The following is a 20,577-nucleotide window of genomic DNA, read 5'->3' as shown; positions in this document are numbered from 1 at the left end:
GAGAAGGACACTGGCATTTGTTTATATGGTCATTACAAAGCAGTCAATGATAAATGCCTGTGGGAGTGCTTTGGAAGCAGTGGCTAAATCCCTGCCAGTCTGTTTTTATTTTAATGCTTGTCTGCTATAAAGGATCAATGAAATAATGATTTGCTGGTGATGTAAAGGGAAACAAATGAACAACTGTTTAGATTTTGTTTTCACTTGAAAGTATGCAGACTTGGGTGAACATGAGTGCTCTCACCTCAGCGTAGGCTCCTCATTGTTTTTGTAGATGTGCATACGACCGACAAACCTAGAACACAACGGCATACGCTCAAACAGATGAAGTGATTTGTGAGCAACTATTGTGTTAACAGTGGAAGAGATTTGAACTTAAGGTATCCGAATCTTTTCAGAGTTCATTAATTATTCAAAACGAACTATTCATTGATCTTAAAATCTGGAAGTTTAGAGTACTGCGTAATACTTTTAGTCAGTCATACTGTCATTTTCATTGGTTCAGAATATTCACACCTGGATCTTCAGGTATGACTAAATTATAACAGCATCACTGCTTGCCCCAAAGTTGACCTATATAGACATATTGTCTTCACACATAGAACTACACTTAAGTAAGAATTAAGTTCGTCTTGGAGAGACCAAGTTAGGACGACTTTCATTATCCCATAAATGCACTATGGTTTGCCGAAACCTTTTTTTTTTTTTTTTTTTTAAACAATCTGCATGTTAATATCAGAGTCATTGCAGACATTTTTTTTTATCTGGCATTAAGTTAATCCACTGCTCAACAAACCACAGGCACCACATGCTTGTAGTGTAAATCCGTTGGGACCACATGATGATTGCCTACTTGTAAAGGTCAGGCTGTGGCTGTTCGCACTCAATGGTGGCGTTGAGAGATTCCACATCGCGCTCCGTGTCTGGCACTGTGTAGTGTGTCTGGACAAGTAGAAGAGGCAGACAGAGAAAGACTGTGAGCTGTGACCAACTTAGGTCAAGTGATCGCTTTAACTTCCACTGCTTCTCACTCACACACAATACGGAAAATTAAGAAGGAAAAAATACCAATATACTCGAGCACAAACAGGCAGGAACACATTTTTTAACAACTAAACAAAAGTGTAAACTCTTTAAAGTAAGACCAGCAATCAAAGAAAATAATTCATATTCCTATTAATTATAACTACACAATCATTTTAACATGTATCTAGGCAAGTGCAAATGTATTCTTTACTGTTCTTCTACATCGACTCCTCCTCTCTTATTACCTAATATTAATCAAATGAATGCACATTAAGTAAAACTTCATCTGCTTCTTCCAAACTTCATCTGGAACTACTTTTAATTCAAATTCTTTTATGCAAAACGATTGAAGAGTAGTACACTTATCTTACTTTATGATTAGATTCTCCATCCAGACTTGCTGTGGTAACAAAACATGTGCCATCATCTCGGCTAGACTGCAGCAATATTAAATCACAGGGAAAGGTCTCGTCTTCGTCCACCTCCAAAACATCTCCCACCTGGAGAAACACAACCAAAGACCATTTGTGAAGACACAGTGTGCTTTCTCTCTCGTTTCAGAAGAATCACGCACGGGATGAATGGCAGACGTTCAAACAACTTTAAATTACTTTTATCACTGATAAGACTTGTAAATAAATATGACTGCCAGGTCCCTGTTAAGTTGTTGTGATCAGTGACTAAAAACCCAGATGCTAAAAGTGAAAACAAGAACAATCCATAACCTTCTTTGAGCTCAGGTTTGGACTGCCAAGCAGTGACAAAAACCTGCCTGTATTTTAAATGTTTATTTTAGCAAAAGTAGCTAGCAGTAAGCTTATATTGGCTCCTGTGCTGGGAACAGCTGTTTTATACAACGCATAAACAACACATAACAAAGCTTTGGTATTGACAGCTGGATGCTGAGTGGTGTCAGCTGTACAAGCAGATCTCTACCATAATAAAGTAAAATATATAAATAAAAGATGACCAAATACAAAATTTATTCATTTTAAAGCTACTGAGCCAGCCAACTATACGTCTTAAAAAATAGAATGCACTGGATAAATAAGTTGCCTTTACAAACATGTCTGAGCATCAGATCAGCTCAGGAGACTATGTTCTCCCTTGTGCATATATCCCAAACAGTCCTGTATAGCTGCCAGCAGCTTTTCTCTGCTATTGGAGGAATTATTTTTCCATTTGATTTCAGCTAGGATGCATCTGCTGCTACAACATACCTTGATCTTCTCACTCTCTTTTTGTATCCTCCGGCCGTCTTCTAGCACTGTCACTCGGTACTTATTCACCTCATTGTCAGCCTTGTGCCGCAGCCAGTCCTCATATCCCTGTGGCAATATATCAAAATCAGAATAGCATTGCTTAGTACAACAAAAAGTAGAAACCTTTTCTGTGACATCTGTACCTATGGGACACTGACAGTTATAACTGATGTCAGTATAAAAAGGCACACAGTACAGCACTAGCTGTCAAACTAAGGGGTGTGCCCTGAATGTTTTATGGCTTCTTAATGGTGAAAGAAGTTTCAGCAGAGGATAAGCAGCATCCGTCATTCCCATGGAAGAGTATAAAACATGAATGTCAATGCATACAATTAAATTTCCACATCCAGCATTTCATCATTACGTATAGAAGTGCCTACAGCAGCAGAATGAGATGGTGATTGTCCAGCAGTGCAGAGAAACAGTATAAAATGAAATAATACTGAGTCAGGTAAAAAGATAATTTCAAAGGCTGCAGCAGCAAGAGCCACAAAACCTAGTGTGGACTTTATGAGGTCTCTAAGATAGTGATGGAGATGGAGGAGATGAGGATAGAAGGGTAAACCAAAATGTGTGCCAAGGCTGAGTGTGAGCCAAAAAGCAGGATTACAGGATAATAGGAGGATCAAGTCTGGTTTAGTGATGCAAAGATTCTTCTTCTTCTTCTCATTATTATCCATATAATTATTCAGTCAAAAATACATACAATAATGAAGCATCTGCCATATAAATAATCTCACACTATCAAAAATGTGGAGTCTTGGTCTCTGTTAAACAAAAATTTCACTTAAATACATGAACATTTCATATAAGGTTATCGAGAATCATTTAGTCGTTAACGGGCTTCTCGTTATTCTTTTCCATGTGTTATATCGTCCTTTTCTGTTCCCAGTGCTTTGCCACAGTCATTATATCAGTCAGTTTGCATTAACAGGATCATCCCTCTCCTTCACCCTGAACTCAGCTTAGTTCAAAAGTCAGTTTGAAATTATTTTTCCAAACTTTCTGGCAGGAAGTATACAGTCGGAGAGGAAAGACCTATTTAAGCTTTATCTTCACCATCTCGTTCACCGTCTTTATGTGTGGAGGAACTGCCTGAGCCTTGTTCACAGAACTCCACAGTATAAATCAGTGTGAAAAAATATACTAACAGCACTACCATGAATGAACACGGACATGTGTTATCAGTGCACCCCATATATTATTGTAAGGAAATCCACCCATTATTGTGCATTTCAAAGCCGCAGCTGTAGACCAACTAAAAAGCCAATCTTAAAACAATACATCTAAAGCTGGGACAGGGAAGCAATAGAGTCAAAGAAACAGATACTCCCCTTGATAATTTGTACCTCTGAAATAGACTCTCTCTCTCTTCATTTGCTAACACTCCCCTAGAAGCTATTTTGTCTTCACCCCAATCAGAATTCACCCAAGAGAGCATTAGGCACGTACTTTATACAAAAATCACACCAAGGCAGTTATGAAGAAAGGGGGGCTGTGTTATACAGAGAAGGAGGAATGATTTAGTGTGATGAAAGACTGTGTGTGAGAATAAAGACATGGCTATTTAAAAAAAAAAAATCACAATAAAGTGACTGTTACCAAAACTTACTCTCATTAGGAACTTATCTTACCTGCTTGATAGCAGTTACTGTAATCACAAAAAATAATGGTAGGCCACTGGTGACTGGGCTGGTGGGGGTATCCACTATCACCTAATAGGAAGAAGAAAAAAGAGAAACGCAATGTTAACATTTAGCAATAAACATATGGCATTGAAACAGAAAAGCAATGCATTACATACATCACTACAGAGTCCTCCTGCAGCAGCAATGTGTGGTAACGGTTTGCATGATGAGGCAGGCTCTCTAAATGCAGGGTGTAGTCCTTTTCTACTACTTCCCATATTTGTTCATCAGTAGAGAACACAAGGGAGACATTTACATTTTGGAGGGGAGAGAAGGAGGTTCTGGACCACGGAACTTTTAATCAAGTGAGCCAGGGATAGAGTGCTTAATCTGCAGGCATTCCAACACTACTGTGTCTCTGCCAAGGCATGGAAGAGGGCCAGCAGAAAGCTTTGACAAACTCACCTTACCTGCCTGAGGATTTCGCGAGAGAATCTAGAGGTAGAGTATGGGGATCTGACTTGGTTTTTGCATTTATAAGTCATGTATGTAATAAGAATGTGAGGATCGGGTAAACATTCAGCTTAAGAGCAGCGGCTCACAAGGCACCCAGCTAAAATCTCAGTACACAGAAAGCTCTTTGTGTTTATGTCACCTAAAACTATCAGAAGGATTTACTCTTGCATTTCTGATCCTGCAGAATGCAGTTGGGCTCCCCATGAGCCAGACTGGATACTACAGCACATCCAGCTCATTGATATTCTGATCAGGAGCATTACAAAGTGTCAGATAGACGTCAGCTCAAGTAGGATATGTTTTGATGCAGTCTCCAGTGTTCACCTGCGCTTGAACGGAAAATTAAATAAAAAATGGCAGCAAACTTAGTAAGCACGGTCTGACACAAACACAGATCCACATACTTTGCCCAGTCAAAAACACACTCATAAAAGTACAAGGGCAGTGCGCTAGAAATCCATCCAAACCTTACTGTGATTACAGTTCATTAAAGGATAAATCAATTTACAAAGCAGAGACAGACAAGTTCACCTCCACCATTTGGAGATTTAGAGTAGAGTCTGCATTATGTTTGTAGCTATTCCGGTGAGACAAAAGCAAAAATATTAGCATTGCCTCAGTAGCCGGATAGGTTGGAGAGCCAACAATCATTCAAGAGTATTTGGGAGTATACTTTCAAGACTCTTTAGATCTTAAGACTATATAGCTACATAGTCATGAAAGTGCCTCTTGAGAGAAGCAGCCACTGAGAACAAAGCTGGACTAAAGAGAAGGTGACCCCTAAAGGCAGATGAGCTAAATCAGCTTGTTTGAGTGGATAACCTAAGGCTCTGCACCAATGCCCAGAATAAGATTAAAAACTGGTTATTTTGAACTCTGAAACATGAAATTCTATCCTAGTAGGGATCAGTATTAAAAATATGGAGTTGAAAATGAGTATAATAGGTCCCCTTTAATGTCCATCACCTCTTGTTCACATGACTGGATTTAGATTTGTCTAATCACAGAAAGAAAAATAGAAACTAACGTCTCTCTGATGCAGCAGCCAGATGGCAAAACCCAGCAAAGGTTTACCACAGTACAAAGAAAATGCTTTACAAAGCCAACTTTCAGCCTCAGAGTTGTTTGATTTTGATTTATCCTTAGCCACTGTTCAATAGAGGACTAAAAAAGAAAGAGCTGATGGTGGCATTTTATCTGTTCATCAACAAAACCCACACAAAACAACCTTAATCCCACACTATAATACAATTTCAAATCACTTGACAGGCCTCGAAGACATAGCTGTATCTAGGACAGCCTCCATTTTTGGAACAGTTGAGTTTTTTTACTGAAATTTAATGCATCTATATTAAACCTACTTAAACTATTTTTGCTGTTTAGTTATAATTAAAACATTTATTTGTACTTAGTACTAAAACCACTAAGTGGTGCTTCCTTGTTTTTGTGATTTAAAAACATGAAGGATGTGTAGCCCCAGGTGGTTTCTGAACATACATGCAGTTTGAGCTCGCTCAGCACGACATATCCATTGTGAGGAATATCATCGACAAATTCTTGGAACATTTTTGGAAAGCATGTGTGCCTCTACTTATACAACAGCAATGGCTCAGTGGCAATTTAAGTATAGCAGAACGTCACTATATACACAGCTACTCCTAAAAAAATAAAACATTCATATTCTCAACCTCTGCCAAACAGCAAACTAGTCTCCAAGATTTTGTGTTCCACAATTCATCTGCACTGATTAAGAACAACCGCCACCAACTTTATACACACTTGCCTCCACTGCACCAAATGCAAAGCAAAAAAATAAAAAAAAAATCACAGCAATAAGAGTGTACTGCTGCTGATGTGTTGGTGTGATATCACAGCAGCAGAACAGGGCAGCAGAAAGCCCTTCATCTGAGCCGGGAAGTGTGTCAGAGTGAGCGACAGACAGCAGTTCCCCGGGGTCCCAAAGCAGCACAGTGGGTCCTCGCATCCTCCCACCCCTTCGTCCTCTCTTTTTTTTTTTTTTTTTTTTCACCCCCTCGCTCTCCTTTTCTCTCACCCTCTCAACACCATTTCTCCCACTCTCTCACAGTGCTCTATTCCCATTCAATCAAATTCAAGCAAAGACACGCAGGGCTATTTATAGGAGAGTGGTGCTTTTTTATCAGCCTGTGTCTATTTGTGGCACTCAGATGTACAGAGGGCTTCCTGACTGCTGACGTCAGCAGTGCAGCGCTGCAGCGAATTGGAGGTTATGTGAGACAGAAAGACAGAAAGAAAGACACCAAATGAGACAAAAGGAGGATAGAACAGAGTTGGAGGATGCATGACATTTAGTTGTTGGTAGAGCATTTGCATCAAGCCTCTCAGGGGAAATGTAAAGGTTTATTTCCGTCTGTAAGATGCAAGTGCAAAATGAGTGCACGATCTGTGTACCTGTTTCACACTATCTAATATAATAGCAAGCTGCATAGGAAAGACTGAGTGGTTAGGATAAGGAACCCCTCAAGAGAAACTGGATTAGTGGAGAAATGCCAACCACACTGCAGCTCGGGTAAACACCCAGGACACCCACTGACTCATACATAACATCTGCAAGCAAGCACGCACACATACACACACACACATACATTTATTCACACACAAACATTGTAAAATGAACACATCACAGGTATAAATTCCTCATATTCACATACATACATTAATTTCATTTCTGACACCGAAACATTGGGTTTCTGGGAACAGAAGCTCAGAGTACGTGACGAGAGAAAGGACTTCCTTCTTGACAAGGTCTAAAACGAGCACCTGTTTACACTAGAAGGCTCCTTGCTGCCATAGTTTAGGTTATCGCTAAAAGGAAACCAGTTTCCATTTCCATGGACCACAAAAATGGAGCATTAGGAAGAGGTAATGGAAGAGCAAAAGCAGATGTATATAACAAATCTTCAGAGAGGAGAGGAGTCACTTAAGAGTACAGTTGAAGTCTATTAGTTAGTTTCCCCAACCAGTTCAGTTTCCAATAATTAAGCACAAACAAGACAAACCAAGGCAACAGTGACACAAAAAGAAATTCAGGGATTACCATGATAGTACTATAAACCTGTTAAAATGGGATTCTCAGACAAAGTGAGAAGCAATTGCTATAGAAATGATCAATTCTAGACTTCTAGACAATTTTAATGATTCAACTTCTAACGATTCAAATTTCTTTCTGTTTTACTTGAAAACCATATGAGACCAGGTCTTGGATGAATAAGTTAGCTGAATCAAACTGCTGATGACTTGCCGTAATGCTGAATTTTTCATGTTCTCTGAAAGTTATAAACAGGATTAAATGACAGACTATGCATAACGCTATAACATGAGCAGGGTGTAAGGAGCGTAGTAAAGGAAGGCATTTAAACATGACCAATTGTACTGATCAGTGTGTCTTCAATATAAACTTGCTTCAAAACAGAGTTTTTTTTGCCTTCTGCTGTTCACGCAAATGAACACGCCCAGTAAGGAAATAAGGTAGAGCAGTTTCATGTCTGATATAATTGTACACACACACACTTTTCCTGTTACTGTTGCACACCTGCTATGGCTACATGCACATGGACGTAGTTTCTCACACCCCTTTTTTATGCAGGCAACACAGCCAGCATGTCGATCGCTTACACTGACCTATTCAGACTTAATTAAAAAAAACATAATGCGGCCCGAAACTAGCCTTCATACGGAGGACCTGACTACAAATTAACACAGTCAAAAAAACAAGAGGCAACCATGAAGTCCTTATTTTAAAAAAATTATATCACTTATCACTGTTTGAGTTGGCATACAGACAAAGCTTGCCCTTACCTGCACCAGGAAGATGATAAGGAAGTAGAAATTGGCAATTCTTCTAAATTGTTCAAACAGGTTCTTTGGTAGAAAGTTCCATACTGTATACTGTTGGGTGAGAAAAGAGGAAGCACACATGTAAAAACAAGAAATCACAGAAAAATAAAATAGAAATGACTGCTTGTTGACTTTCTTTGTTGCTCTGCGCTCTGTGACTTTTCTACTCTACCATGTTTTGTAACCAGACTCAGACAAGTTAAAGAAAGGCTTGGCAAAGGAAGAGAGATTAGAGACATTAAATATCCACAGTCCTGTATTTGTGTATTCTGTTTGAGCTGGGGAAGGAAAATAGGAAGGCAACTTCAATAGCTTATAGTCTCTGTTCTTTGCACCAACTAGGGAGACAGGCCTTGGGGGACCACAGGTATTCCACTGATTCAGATTAGATATGTATCTCTTATATTTGGCTACCCTTGAATGCAGAGTCAATGAACTTACGAGGTGGGTGACTGTTTTTGTGTTTTCTTTTTTTTTTTTTAAGTGGCCATGACTGTTGATATCATCGGCGCTGAAGCAATACTTATCTGCAAAACTCCCTGAGAGACCTCTCAATGATACCCCGCTGGTAACCTTGTGTCAAATAACAAAGCACGTCTACACAGCTTTGCACAGAAACAAGAATAAAGCCCTTTTTGTGGAGTGCATGGGGATAGTGTTGAAATGCCACAAGAGCAGAATGGCCCATCTCATTTCGCTAAGAAGTAAAGAGGGTGAAAGTAACGAGAAAGAGAGGTTGGAGGGTGCAGGAGCAATGAGAACATGAGAGAAGAGGCAGAGATTGGACACTGCTGGAAAGCAACAGGAAGAGCAGAGGCACAAGGCAGAATAAACACTGCAGCTGGGGTAATTAAAGATTGCTTACCCTGACATACTGGCAGAAACCAATAGATTGACCCTTCCTCGCTGAGATGCTCTGCATCACTATAAATCCTAGAGCCATTTTATTATCACTTCACTTGCTTCCCCTGATCACTTTCACCTTAAATATTCACAAGCCAGCCAGTCAGTACTTGCTTAAGACTGCTGTTGACACAGAACTAACAGGTAGAGTAAGATTTGGGTGGTAAAGGAGGGGGGTTGTAGTCAGAGCCCAGGGGAAGCCTGAATTGCCCACCGTTCCAGTACATTAATAGCAGCCATGTATTTCCTTGCCACAGTCTGTGCTCCGCTGACAGACAAATAATCGCCTTCCATTGGGAGCCAAGACAAGTATGAGGAGAAGCAGTCGGAACAGGAAACAAAGGAAGGAAGCCACTGGAATGCTGACGACTGTTCAAGAGTTCATTTTGCAAGTGTTAAATAAGAAAACAGAACTACCTACAGGTAGATAAAACATAACACAAGCTTAGGAGCAAACAAAAATCTTGGTGCACTGCCAGACTGGAGCCCTGGCAAATGCATGGGAGTGTGATGTTTTTACCTTGGAGGACACAATCCTGTTATCGCAGAACTTGGGTGGGATGAAAACTTCATTGGCAGGACACGGCCGATGACCAACATAGATAGTCCTACTGTCTACTCTTCTGTCCTCACCACCAAACTAGAGAGGAGGGATGGGGGTTAAGATAAATAGAGGAGAGAAAAAAAGGAAGAGGACATGTTAGTAATTCACTGTTCTTCCTGTCATTTAAATACTGAACCACTTTGGGTACTTCTAACAAAATCAAGTGTGCACCATTCAAGAGTCTTGAATTTCTTGGGGGGAAAAAAGTCCAAATTTGATCCATAATCTAATACAAATTTAAAAAGATTGCACATTCTTTAATAGTTGCAGACAGAAGCAGAGTCTAATGATGTCTAAATTCCACCCATATAATTATGAGATTATAGTTTTGACTGTGAAGTAGAAAATGAAGATTTGGGCAGTGGAAAACTGTTGGGCACTGGACAATATATTGTAAAATGGCTAAATAAAAATTCAATAAGGGTCAGAATCTTCAAGAGGTTTCAAAATAAGGTGGAATTCATTTCCAGATTATATAAATGTATGTACATGTTCTGTTATGTTTGTTTCATATTATGCAAAATGTTCAATAAAGTTAAAAAAATAAATCAAGTGAAAACAGAACCTGCATTTTCTTGAATACACACGCGACGCCACTGGGTCCAGTTGTTACCAATAGCAACCTGTTTATTAATATCAAAGTGAGTGAAGCACCTTATAAACTAGGTAACTAAGGTAGCTAGAAATTTCAAACTTTAGCAGACAAGGCAAAGAAAGTGGATTTCTACATTTTCAAAAGCCAAACTTGAAACTTGGGAGATGTTGCATCTTTCATATACAGTATACAAACTTAGATTTTTGTATTTGTCCTAATGCAGTATGCACTGTAACGTGGATGTGTGTGTTCATTTAATATTTGAAAGAGAAAAGATTTGAGGAACCTGCTTAGCAACCAGAGGTATACTGAGTCCTGCCAAAATGATAAAGAGGCACATGAGGTAAATCACAGAAGCCAGGTTGTTGTCATAACTTCCATGGTGCTCACCTTACATAAATCTCAAGAGCAACTGTAAATACCAACCCAAAAAAGGAAACTCACATGAGAAATCAAAGTGATAAATTGTCAGGTAGGACAAAGGTTTATTCTTCTCTGTGTGGAAAAAGAGAAGACCTTGACTACACATTTCTTTTTAACTAAGAGCCCACACATGGTTTGTTAAATATGTCACTACACTGTTCCACAGAGGGTTACAGAACTGATTTTGCAATTTTATTATTGTTCAAGGAAATATCTAGCCAATATCCATTCCGTTAAATACAGAAAACATCAGTGCCAAGAGTGATGATTCATTATCACTGAACAGGAAATCTATCCAAAATCAAAACAGAGCACAATCTCAATTTTTTTTTGTCCCCAGAATGCCAAGTATGACCTAAAAGTCTTGGCCAAGGCATTAGCTGGACAGCTACAAGGGCTGGAAAATCATGATAACAACAAAGGCAGTACAATGCATTAGCCAGACCTACAACAATACTTGCTTCCGATTCACATCTTTCTTATCCCCAAGGATATTCCCGTCTCACTATGGAGACATTAGCCTGACTCTTACAATATACAAACTGTTGCCCATGTAAGTTATACCTATATCATTAGTATACCTGAAAATTATCTTTCCCATGTTAAAAAGTTAGGCCTCCCACTGAGAGCTTTAACAACATGATGAGCATGTGTAAATGTCAGGAGTATTTGGGATTTGTGAAAACTTTCAAATTCAGAGCTAACTACTTTACTACTACTACTCAAAATTTAAGACTCAGTTGTTAACTGCTTCTTTCCCCATTTCATAATTCGACATTTCCATTTGTAACCAAAAGAAAAAATGTATTGCAGCATGCAAAAAGCCAAATATGCTGATAGACTGTGGCATTTTTTTTTGCATGCAGCTGGAAATCTCAATCAAATAAAACCAGCCTTTCCAATATTTCCAGTCTTAACTTGTATCTCATTTTAAATTTGCTCTCTGCAAATGTCAAAAACTATGTCAGAAAAATGTAGCTTACTGAACAGTTTTTGTTGTATAAACTGCAAACAAACAACACCTCATAAAGCAAAACCCCCAGTCATCCAGCAACTGGTCAACCAACTAAATTTACCTTCTTAATGATGCTGGAAACTTTTCCATCTTTGGACTGGATTGTGATTGATGCATGGTTTCTTGGCAACCTAACAGAGTTTTTATCAAAAGTTTAACCATTAACAAACATGCTATGGGTCTTTATCCAAATGCATCATTGCAGAATAAACATGGCTTGCGATCTTTAAGGTAAAAATTAATAGTAGATCAATGAAATATTTTATGCTTACTGATCTAGAAGTTTTGAGATTTTCAGAAACAAAAAAAGTAAACGGTGAAACCTTTTGGACTTTAGCCCAGTTTTCACAAGCTGCATCACAAATATTTATATGAAGAGTAGAGCAGATTTAAGTAATACCTTTTCTGTTAAGCTTATCTGCCGTCAAACAAGCTGCATACTCTAATGTGCCATCCTTTGATGTAGGAGTGAAACAAATTATCAACGACAACATACTGTATTACTACCAATATGATGCCAATATCAAGTGTTGTAATTTTTAAAATTAGCAGGTTTATGATTCTCTATGGACGAGCTTAGTCAACTTATTTTTATATTGTACTCATACGTTGGATAACTAGTGAATTTAACCGATTATTGGAAACCTGGCATACAGATGTAGTTTCCTGCTGCAATCACAGTGCTCTCATATCAAAGTAGCACACACTCACCAATCAATCACTTCAACTGGGCATTGGGTTGGATACTGAATAATGGCAGAAGAGAAACTACCTCAGGCTGTCAGATACTTAGTCTTACAGCTCTATATTCTTCAGAAAACTCATATACATTACACAGCTGACAGTGGTTTTCAGTGTACTTTCAATTTAATGTATGTAACCAGTATCAAATTACTATATTTGACGCATAGTCCAAATGTATATATGTCTTTGTTTAGTCCCCTTGTATTTATGTACAATTATGCACATTAGCTTAGGCATTAATATCTTTAAAAAAATGACCACTCTATACAACCACAACAGAAAGAACTACTTGTCAGACAGACAGGCGATTCATCTCTGGGATTAATCATAAACTCTTGATATTGTGAACAAGTACTTCATTTTCACAAGCCAAATTATTTTTAAAACAAAAAACAATGATGAATGCCTAATATCAAATGTCATTGCATAAGCAAATAATATGAGACACGGACACAAAGAAGACACACAGAAAGAGTGTCAGAAAATACGCTTGTGTGCTGTAGTCATTTTATTTCATCGTCCAAGTGAGGACTCTAGCCACATGTTTTAAAAATAGCTATATTTTCTGTTCAAGCATAAGCTGTTCTGCTAATACTGTGACTGTAAATAATTAAAGTTGTGCTGGCAGGGGATCTGCTTTATCTAATATAAAAGGCCAGTAGCATGTGGGCTGAGGAGACAAATTATCATGAACATCTGATCCTGGACAAGTGCCAGGGAACATGTGAATTGCGGCCACCTGGACAGCAAGCTTCCCAAAGTCTGTTTCATACAAGGGGTTAGATCAAAGAATGGCCTCAAACACTTGAAGTCTAATTTATGCAAGTAGGGACCAAAATAAAAAAATAAAAATCACAGCATTCATAATGAATTTATGCAGCCATTTGCTTCTCATTAATAGTTAGGGGGGAAAAACACTAAATAAAGAACAAATTCTTAGTATTAATTCTGTAAAAAACATCCCATCTTTCCTATAGTCCAGACTAGAAAAGGGAGCCAATAGGTTTACATAATGTTCCCTTATGCATGAGCAGCCACGTTCACACCTCAGTATGGATGTCAACTTTAGCATCCCCTACCCTATCAGCATACAGTGACACTCCATCAGGACCGGATGCAAACAGAGTGTGAGTGGGAAGAGGAGTGTGAGAGGAAGGAAGTACAACAGGATCCAAGATTTGATGCATATCCATATTTCACACACCCCTATATCAAATAGCAATAATCTACCCCCAGGAGCAATAAACCAAGGATCTCTCTACTGACTCTGTTTAGAAGAAGTAACTGTGAAAGTTGTCCTATGGACTCTGAAAGAACTGTAAAAGCAAATTTTTAACTAGTAGTTAACAATAGAACACTTTTACGAAGGGCTGCTCTTCCACAGCATAAAATGTAAGTAAACACACCTTCTACAACTAAAATATAATTGAATCCAAGAATTCAAGGGCTGTGGCTTTTATTTTACGGGTTGATAAACCAGACAGCCAGCAATACTAGATTACTGGCTTCTGTCCATAGTTTTAAGGTCAGGGATCAGTCAGAAAAAAATGCTACTTGTAATGCAGACTAAGCCAACAATGGTGCTTAAAAGCTGTGAAAGAGCACACATAAGCAAACCCTGTCACCTCAGTGAGGGTTCTCAAAAAGAAGCGGCACCAACACAAACATAACTCATGGTGAAAACTGGAAAAAGTATTCTGTATTAAATGAGGAAATAGTCTATGCCCTACGGCACTAAAGATAAGAATAGAACTATTGAACGGCCATTGATTTAGTGGTGGAGTCACTGTAAAATATAATGAGGGTCAGATGGTGGGGGCCGCTTCATTTTTGAGCAGTTACGTGATTGCAATGCTCATCTCCAAAAAAGTGAGCTAAAGCCCGTAGAAGAAATGCGAATGTAAGGAAAAACAGAACTTATTGCATTATCTCTGCTTCACTGTCAAAGGTCAAACAAATCCATTCGATGGCAGTGATGTTAGTAAGTAAAGCAGAGTCAAGTGCCAGTATGTCAATATCAAACTGTATTCACCCTTGATGATAAAGCACCAGCTACTAAAAGTGAATGGAGATCAATAAAGCAAATATCCAATGGTCAATCGAGCTGAGATGTAATTGCTCAGTCAAAAATAAATGGTGCATTAGAAAATTGAGCAGAGCTTAAAACTTTACATTAAAATATGCCCTAAATTAAATTATGCACACATTGTGAAATAAGCACAGGCTTGGACAGAGGGGGAAAGGTGCTCCAGTGACAGCGAGGGGAATGTAAGACTGCATTCAGCTGGTGCCAAACACCCAATGAGGACTCTGGTCTGATGACACTGTGCGCTGTCACACCATCTCACTATTCAGTGACTATCCTGTTTTGTCACAATCTGCATGTTGTAAGCAGAACTAACTGAGTAACCAGAAAATTACAAGGCCTTTCGTTGTATCACAATCCATCACAACCACAACTCTCTGACAGCGCAGATTTTTAAATGATTATTTTATGTATTTTTAATGCCTTTGGCACTGTATCATTGAGATGTTGATACCACTGTGGTCATTTTTCTTGTGTCGCAGTTTGAAGTATTGTATTTGACTGCATTATATTTCTTCCTCACACATACAGACACACACTCCTATATTATATTATACTATATTATATTATATTATATTATATTATATTATATTATAATAGAGATAGACCGACTGAACAGCTATTATGGTGTACCTAATAATTATTTCTGCTCTAAAAATGATACAACCAAGCCAAAAGTAGGTCAGATGTGGCTGTGTACAAGAACATGATGTTGTGCCGTTCCTGTGAGCAATACTTGCATAATTCATACCATAAGACACAAAACACTCCATAAACCAACCAACAAACTGCAAAAGACTGGGCAGACCATTTCACCACATTGTACCACAATAGACAACCATTCACATTCACACTAGCAACAAACTAACACTTGACCTCCCAGGCAGATGTGTGCCTACATAGCTACATACATACATACAGCCAGTTGTAGTCCATCATGATCACTAAGATGAAGTTAATAGGCCTTGGCTTTGTTAAGTTAAAAGGCATTGTAGAACCTTCAGCAACACTTGTGATTGAGTGATTTGAGCCCGTTTCAATAATTTTAACTCTATGTGGAATACAGAAAGAGAAACAGTTTAAAGAAATCAGCAAAAGCCCAAAATTCCCATGATGTTCATGCCCATGGGTGTATGTAAACTCCTGACCACAACTGTACATCAAGCAATCCACAGTAAAAATTGTACCATACAATCAAGATAAACTGAGTACTTTGTGGCTGTGCTGTTATGCATTCTTTCTGCACGTGATCTCTGTCTTTACATAAGAGCGTATGCTCATACACTTCACCTAGAGAAAATGGCAGATTCAATAGTGACGTTTTTTTCTTTGTCTTCCAAAGCAGAAATGCAAAACCCTCAGATGATCTTGAGGTGTAAATGACACCGGAATGTTAGAAGAAATCCAGTTCTTTGTCACGCTGCTTCATTGACACAAACATGTTACCATTTATGGCCAGCAAGTCTGTTACAGAGAACGCCAGAAGTGGTTTTGGCTCGCACAATTTCTCTCTCTGGACAAGAAAGTGTTTTCTGATCTTTTGCTGTTAAGCCTTCTGTCAAGGTTTAACTGAATTGTGTCTCCAGCAGCTTATACGTGCATGCCTTGCAAGGAGTAAAGATGACACTGTGGTGTGCAGAAAAAAAAAAATAATCTACTGACAAAGTGTGACAATGGTTCAGCAAGTGTTGTTTTTCTGGACACAAATAGATTTTGTGGTCAAACTAAATTGATGCTGTAACTTTTTCTTACTAAACTGTTAAAGGAATTTGAAAATGTAAGCCCAAAAGAATACAGTATGCTCAGCTTTGTTCTGATCAGTCTCCATCGGTGGTTTTATAACCTTGTGCAGCAGGGACAAAAACACTAAGCTCTTCCAGTACATAATGCAGGAGCTGTGTCATTAAGCTTCAAAAAATGCACTCAGAAAAGCTACTTAAATATATTTAATGAGGTGTGAGGGAGCTGTGCAAAGACGAGAGAGCACTGGGGACGAATGTTTGTTCTTGTTCATGCTGCATGTGTACAACCTGCACTACACTGAGAATGTCACTGAACTCGATCTTTGTTTTCTATTTTTCCCCACATTGAGGAGAAAGTGTGAGCGAGACATAAAATATATGCCTAAACACCCAAAAGGATTCTGACAGTATTGGAAGGCTTGCCAGAACAAATGCTTCGTCTCTAGTAAACTGTTTTAAAAACCGTTAATGACAACAGGAAAAACATTCTAACAGAAACTTAAAGCTGTGATTATGACAAGCAAAAAAAAAAAGCTGAGTAATGACTATTTGAATAAAAGGAGAGAGATGCATGGGCTGAGTAAGTGCTGTTCAGCCTTGCAGCTCTCTCTCTGGCACATTGCTCTGTTACATTCTCTCTTTTTCTTGTCAGCCCACTTGCCTGTCCTATTCCAGCATGCTCACTCGGTCTCACTAATTGTAACTCTCTCAATTTTGATTACACATCCAAGTGCTCACTGCCCATACCAGAAGAATTTAGAGTGGCTACATTTTCCTTTGAGGAAAATATAGCACAAAGGCACAAAATTAAAGCTTTGTTACTACAATGACTTTGAGGAGTACTCACCTCTTTGTTGTATTTCTTGTGTGGGAAAACAATTTCTAAATCAAGCAATCTTACATGGGCTATTTTGTCTAATTTCAGTACAAAGTCCTTTAGCTTTTTTTTTTAAACCTAACTGAGATTCAAAATACAAAAAGATTTCCAGAATTGAAATCCCCATTCCTTCATCCAAAGACATTTTGAGCTATCCCAGAGTCTATGCTATGTAAGCTAGTCACATATTGGTAGTTTTACACAGTTAGCGCCACACATTACAGGATGTGCATCAAGATTATTTAATAGCATATGTGTTTGTCACCTGTTTGATCATTCAAAGGCTGCTCAAAGGTGCTCTTCACCCTCATTTAGGCCCCTTGACTGCTCAGTTTTGTCCAGTTTAAAAGAAAAATGATCCAATAAATGGTCCACAAATATATCAGCAACCACTGGTTACGTGGCTGATCTGAATCTGAACACACTACAAAAGCTCTACTGCACTTATATTACATTAGAATTCAAAGTCACCTTCTTTCCCTTCATTATGAGTGGAACACCTAGAATAAAAACAGTTTTACTGAAGAGACTACAAGCTTAGACAAAGTTCAGTTAAAAGGTTTTTAAAAAGGGACGTTTACTCTCCTAACAAAACAGAACGACTATTGCTTCTTTCCCATACAGTGTTACAGTGGTTCAGCACATAATAACACACACAAAAAGCTTTGAACAGCATTTGTCTCTTAAGCAACACACTTGGACACAATGCAACAGACCTGAATTTTGCAATTAAGTTAATAGAGTTTCCCTCTCCAAAAATAAATAAATAAATAAATAAAACATTAATAGCAGCAAATAACAGTTTCAGACAAAAGGTTACCAAATCAATAAAAGGTAGACACATTAATCCATAATGATACTATAATAGGAGTTACCTCCATTATGGATTCAGCAACACTTGGCCTATGGCATTGAATTAAGGCCCCATATTAAAGGCTACTCTCTTCCTCGTCCGCTGTTTGCACATTGTGATGAATAGCCTTCAGAGTAATAACAGTCCAACTTGAACTGCGGGCTGATCCTAAGGAGCTGTTGTGGATAGGCAAAGGCTCATTGTTCCACTAGCATGCCTGCAGCTGTACTAGACACAGAGTGGAGTGTACCATTGGCTGGTACTGACCTATATTACGCTGCATCTCTCGACAACGGGGAGGAGGGAAACTCATCATGACCTTGCACTGGGAACAACTTCCTCAAACATTTTGGTCACGGACACATATAGCGACACTTTTGGTATAGTGACAACTTGTAAAATGACTAAAAGCCATAGTTGTTTTGTGAGTAACAGGTTTCATGAGAGGCTTTTAAAGGTCGTCCCCAAGCTGAAGTATTTTCTGTGAGTAACATCAGAAAAGATGACCTTTGAAATTTAAAGGAACACAATAAAAGCCCATTAATATTAAAAACAGGAAATGCACGTGAAGTCACAAACTGCTGACAGACGACTGTGGTCAGACAATATAGACATGGATGTTTTTAACTGGTTTATTAGTCTTGAAACATTCATTTACTAACACATAACTTACGTCGCCTTCAGGAGTGTGAACTTTGTTCACCTATTCACTTTGTTCTCAACCAGTTAACTTAAAGTCCTGCGGAGAATGAGAAAAGCACATTATTTTCCAGGGATTTCACGGAGAAAACCTCCAGACTTCACATTTTAAGGCCTGGAAAAGCGAGCACATTTTAAACTACAGCCTAGTCACACTTAAATTTCTCTTTAATTATATATCAAAGTAGTTTAGCCTTAGATGGGGTATGGTTTTTCCAGCTAAGTGCACACCCTCTGTACTCTGTGTGTGTGTGTGTGTGTGTGTGTGTGTGTGTGTGTGTGTGTGTGTGTGTGTGTGTGTGTGTGTGTGTGTGTGTGTGTGTGTGTGTGTGTGTGTCTGTCTGTCAAATCACTAGATTCAGCTACTTAGACATGAGTTCTTGATGCGGCTGCTTTTTTCCCCCCATGTAGAGCATGGGTTTCTAAACTGCAATACACTACAATGGTTTCTCCCCCCACACCACACTGGCAGAGAGCCATGCAACACCAACAAAAAAAAGCATTTACAGTACATCCTAATGCTGACGAGCTTTAAAAAAAAAAAAAAAAAAAAACTCCATCTCAGCTACAGCCCCTCTGATGACATTATCTTTAATAATGTACCAAGCTACACTGACTGTAATTACTACTCAATTAATTATCCTAAGACGCTGCATAGGAGAGCAACAAGACTAATGACAAAAATCAATGGTGGCCCTTTCCTTCCCCTGCTTCCACTGCTTAGAAGGCATGGTTGACTGTGGTATTCCTACTAAGCATTTCTTCTCAGTGAACTGTAGCCACATTAAAAAGACAAATCTTTCACCCTTTGACTGAACAACACTTCCTTCCTAGCCAGGAGTTTGCCATGAAGATAATCACTGGAGGCTGTTGCTTTACCTAAGCGATGAGCGTGTAGGAGGGGACATGTTCGTCTTTCTTCCAGCATTCGTTAAATCCTAACATGCTGTTCCTCTTTCTCTGTGTCAGCGAGTACCCTATCATTTTGGGTGACGATGAAAAACTGGGATGATGAAACAGCACAGATGCTGACGTCTCCCCCCGACTTCCTCCATGCGCAGACACGCAGAGGGAGACATAGACACGAAGCAAAAAACACAAACACCCAGAACACACACGTCTCAGCATTCTCTTCACATCTCACTGCAAACACTCTCTGAGTAACGCTAGAGCTGAGCCATAGCACAGAAAATCTCTGGATGAACCTTTATACATATATGGATGATGAGGATGCATTTTGAGTGCCACTAGCCTGGTGAGGATAGGTGGGGGTCAGGAACGGCAGGAGCAGTGTGAGGAGAATTCAAAATAAATGAAGCAACCTGAATTATTTAGAGGTACAAACTGAGAATTCAATCCAGGTTTTAAAAGGAAGTGGAAAAATTGCCACAAAAAGCCATCCATGGTCCCTTTGTATTGAGCCTGAACCGCCCCCTCCACTATAGGAAGGCTGTCCATTCGAAAGGAAACTGCAAGGTGCAAAGAGGCAACCCCCAGATTCACTACAGTTTTTCAGGCTTGAGTCACGCAGGTCTTTCCGGTCTCCCTCACTATATTTCATCAGCCCACTATCTCGCAGCAGGCCGTTTATTCTTTCATGGTACCTCTCTCCCCACGCTAAATATATTTATTATCCCGCTGTGTGTTGCAGATGAGCTTCTTTGGCTGTGTTTCTATTACTGGGCAGAGTGCAAGAGGCCAGACGGAGAGCGGAAGGATGAGAGAAAT

At 39.0% G+C, this 20,577-nt stretch overlaps 1 protein-coding gene across 4 annotated transcripts in view; it reads right to left on the bottom strand.

Moving 5' to 3' along the window:
• Positions 1-20,577, bottom strand: part of atp11c (ATPase phospholipid transporting 11C) — a 42,995-nt gene that overhangs the window by 15,611 nt on the left and 6,807 nt on the right. For all 4 annotated transcript variants that reach the window (XM_031742827.2, XM_031742981.2, XM_031742907.2 and 1 more), the window contains exons 2-8: positions 9,732-9,851; positions 8,270-8,359; positions 3,923-4,003; positions 2,247-2,354; positions 1,398-1,526; positions 854-942; positions 245-295 (exon numbers count right to left, since the gene is read on the bottom strand). In XM_031742827.2, coding sequence (XP_031598687.1) covers positions 245-295; positions 854-942; positions 1,398-1,526; positions 2,247-2,354; positions 3,923-4,003; positions 8,270-8,359; positions 9,732-9,851 — 668 coding nt within the window. The remainder of the gene's footprint in view (positions 1-244; positions 296-853; positions 943-1,397; positions 1,527-2,246; positions 2,355-3,922; positions 4,004-8,269; positions 8,360-9,731; positions 9,852-20,577) is intronic.

Source organism: Oreochromis aureus, linkage group 2, assembly GCF_013358895.1.
Source record: "Oreochromis aureus strain Israel breed Guangdong linkage group 2, ZZ_aureus, whole genome shotgun sequence".
In the NCBI taxonomy this organism is placed as follows: Eukaryota; Metazoa; Chordata; class Actinopteri; order Cichliformes; family Cichlidae; genus Oreochromis; species Oreochromis aureus.
This window is presented reverse-complemented; position numbering and strand designations above follow the sequence as displayed.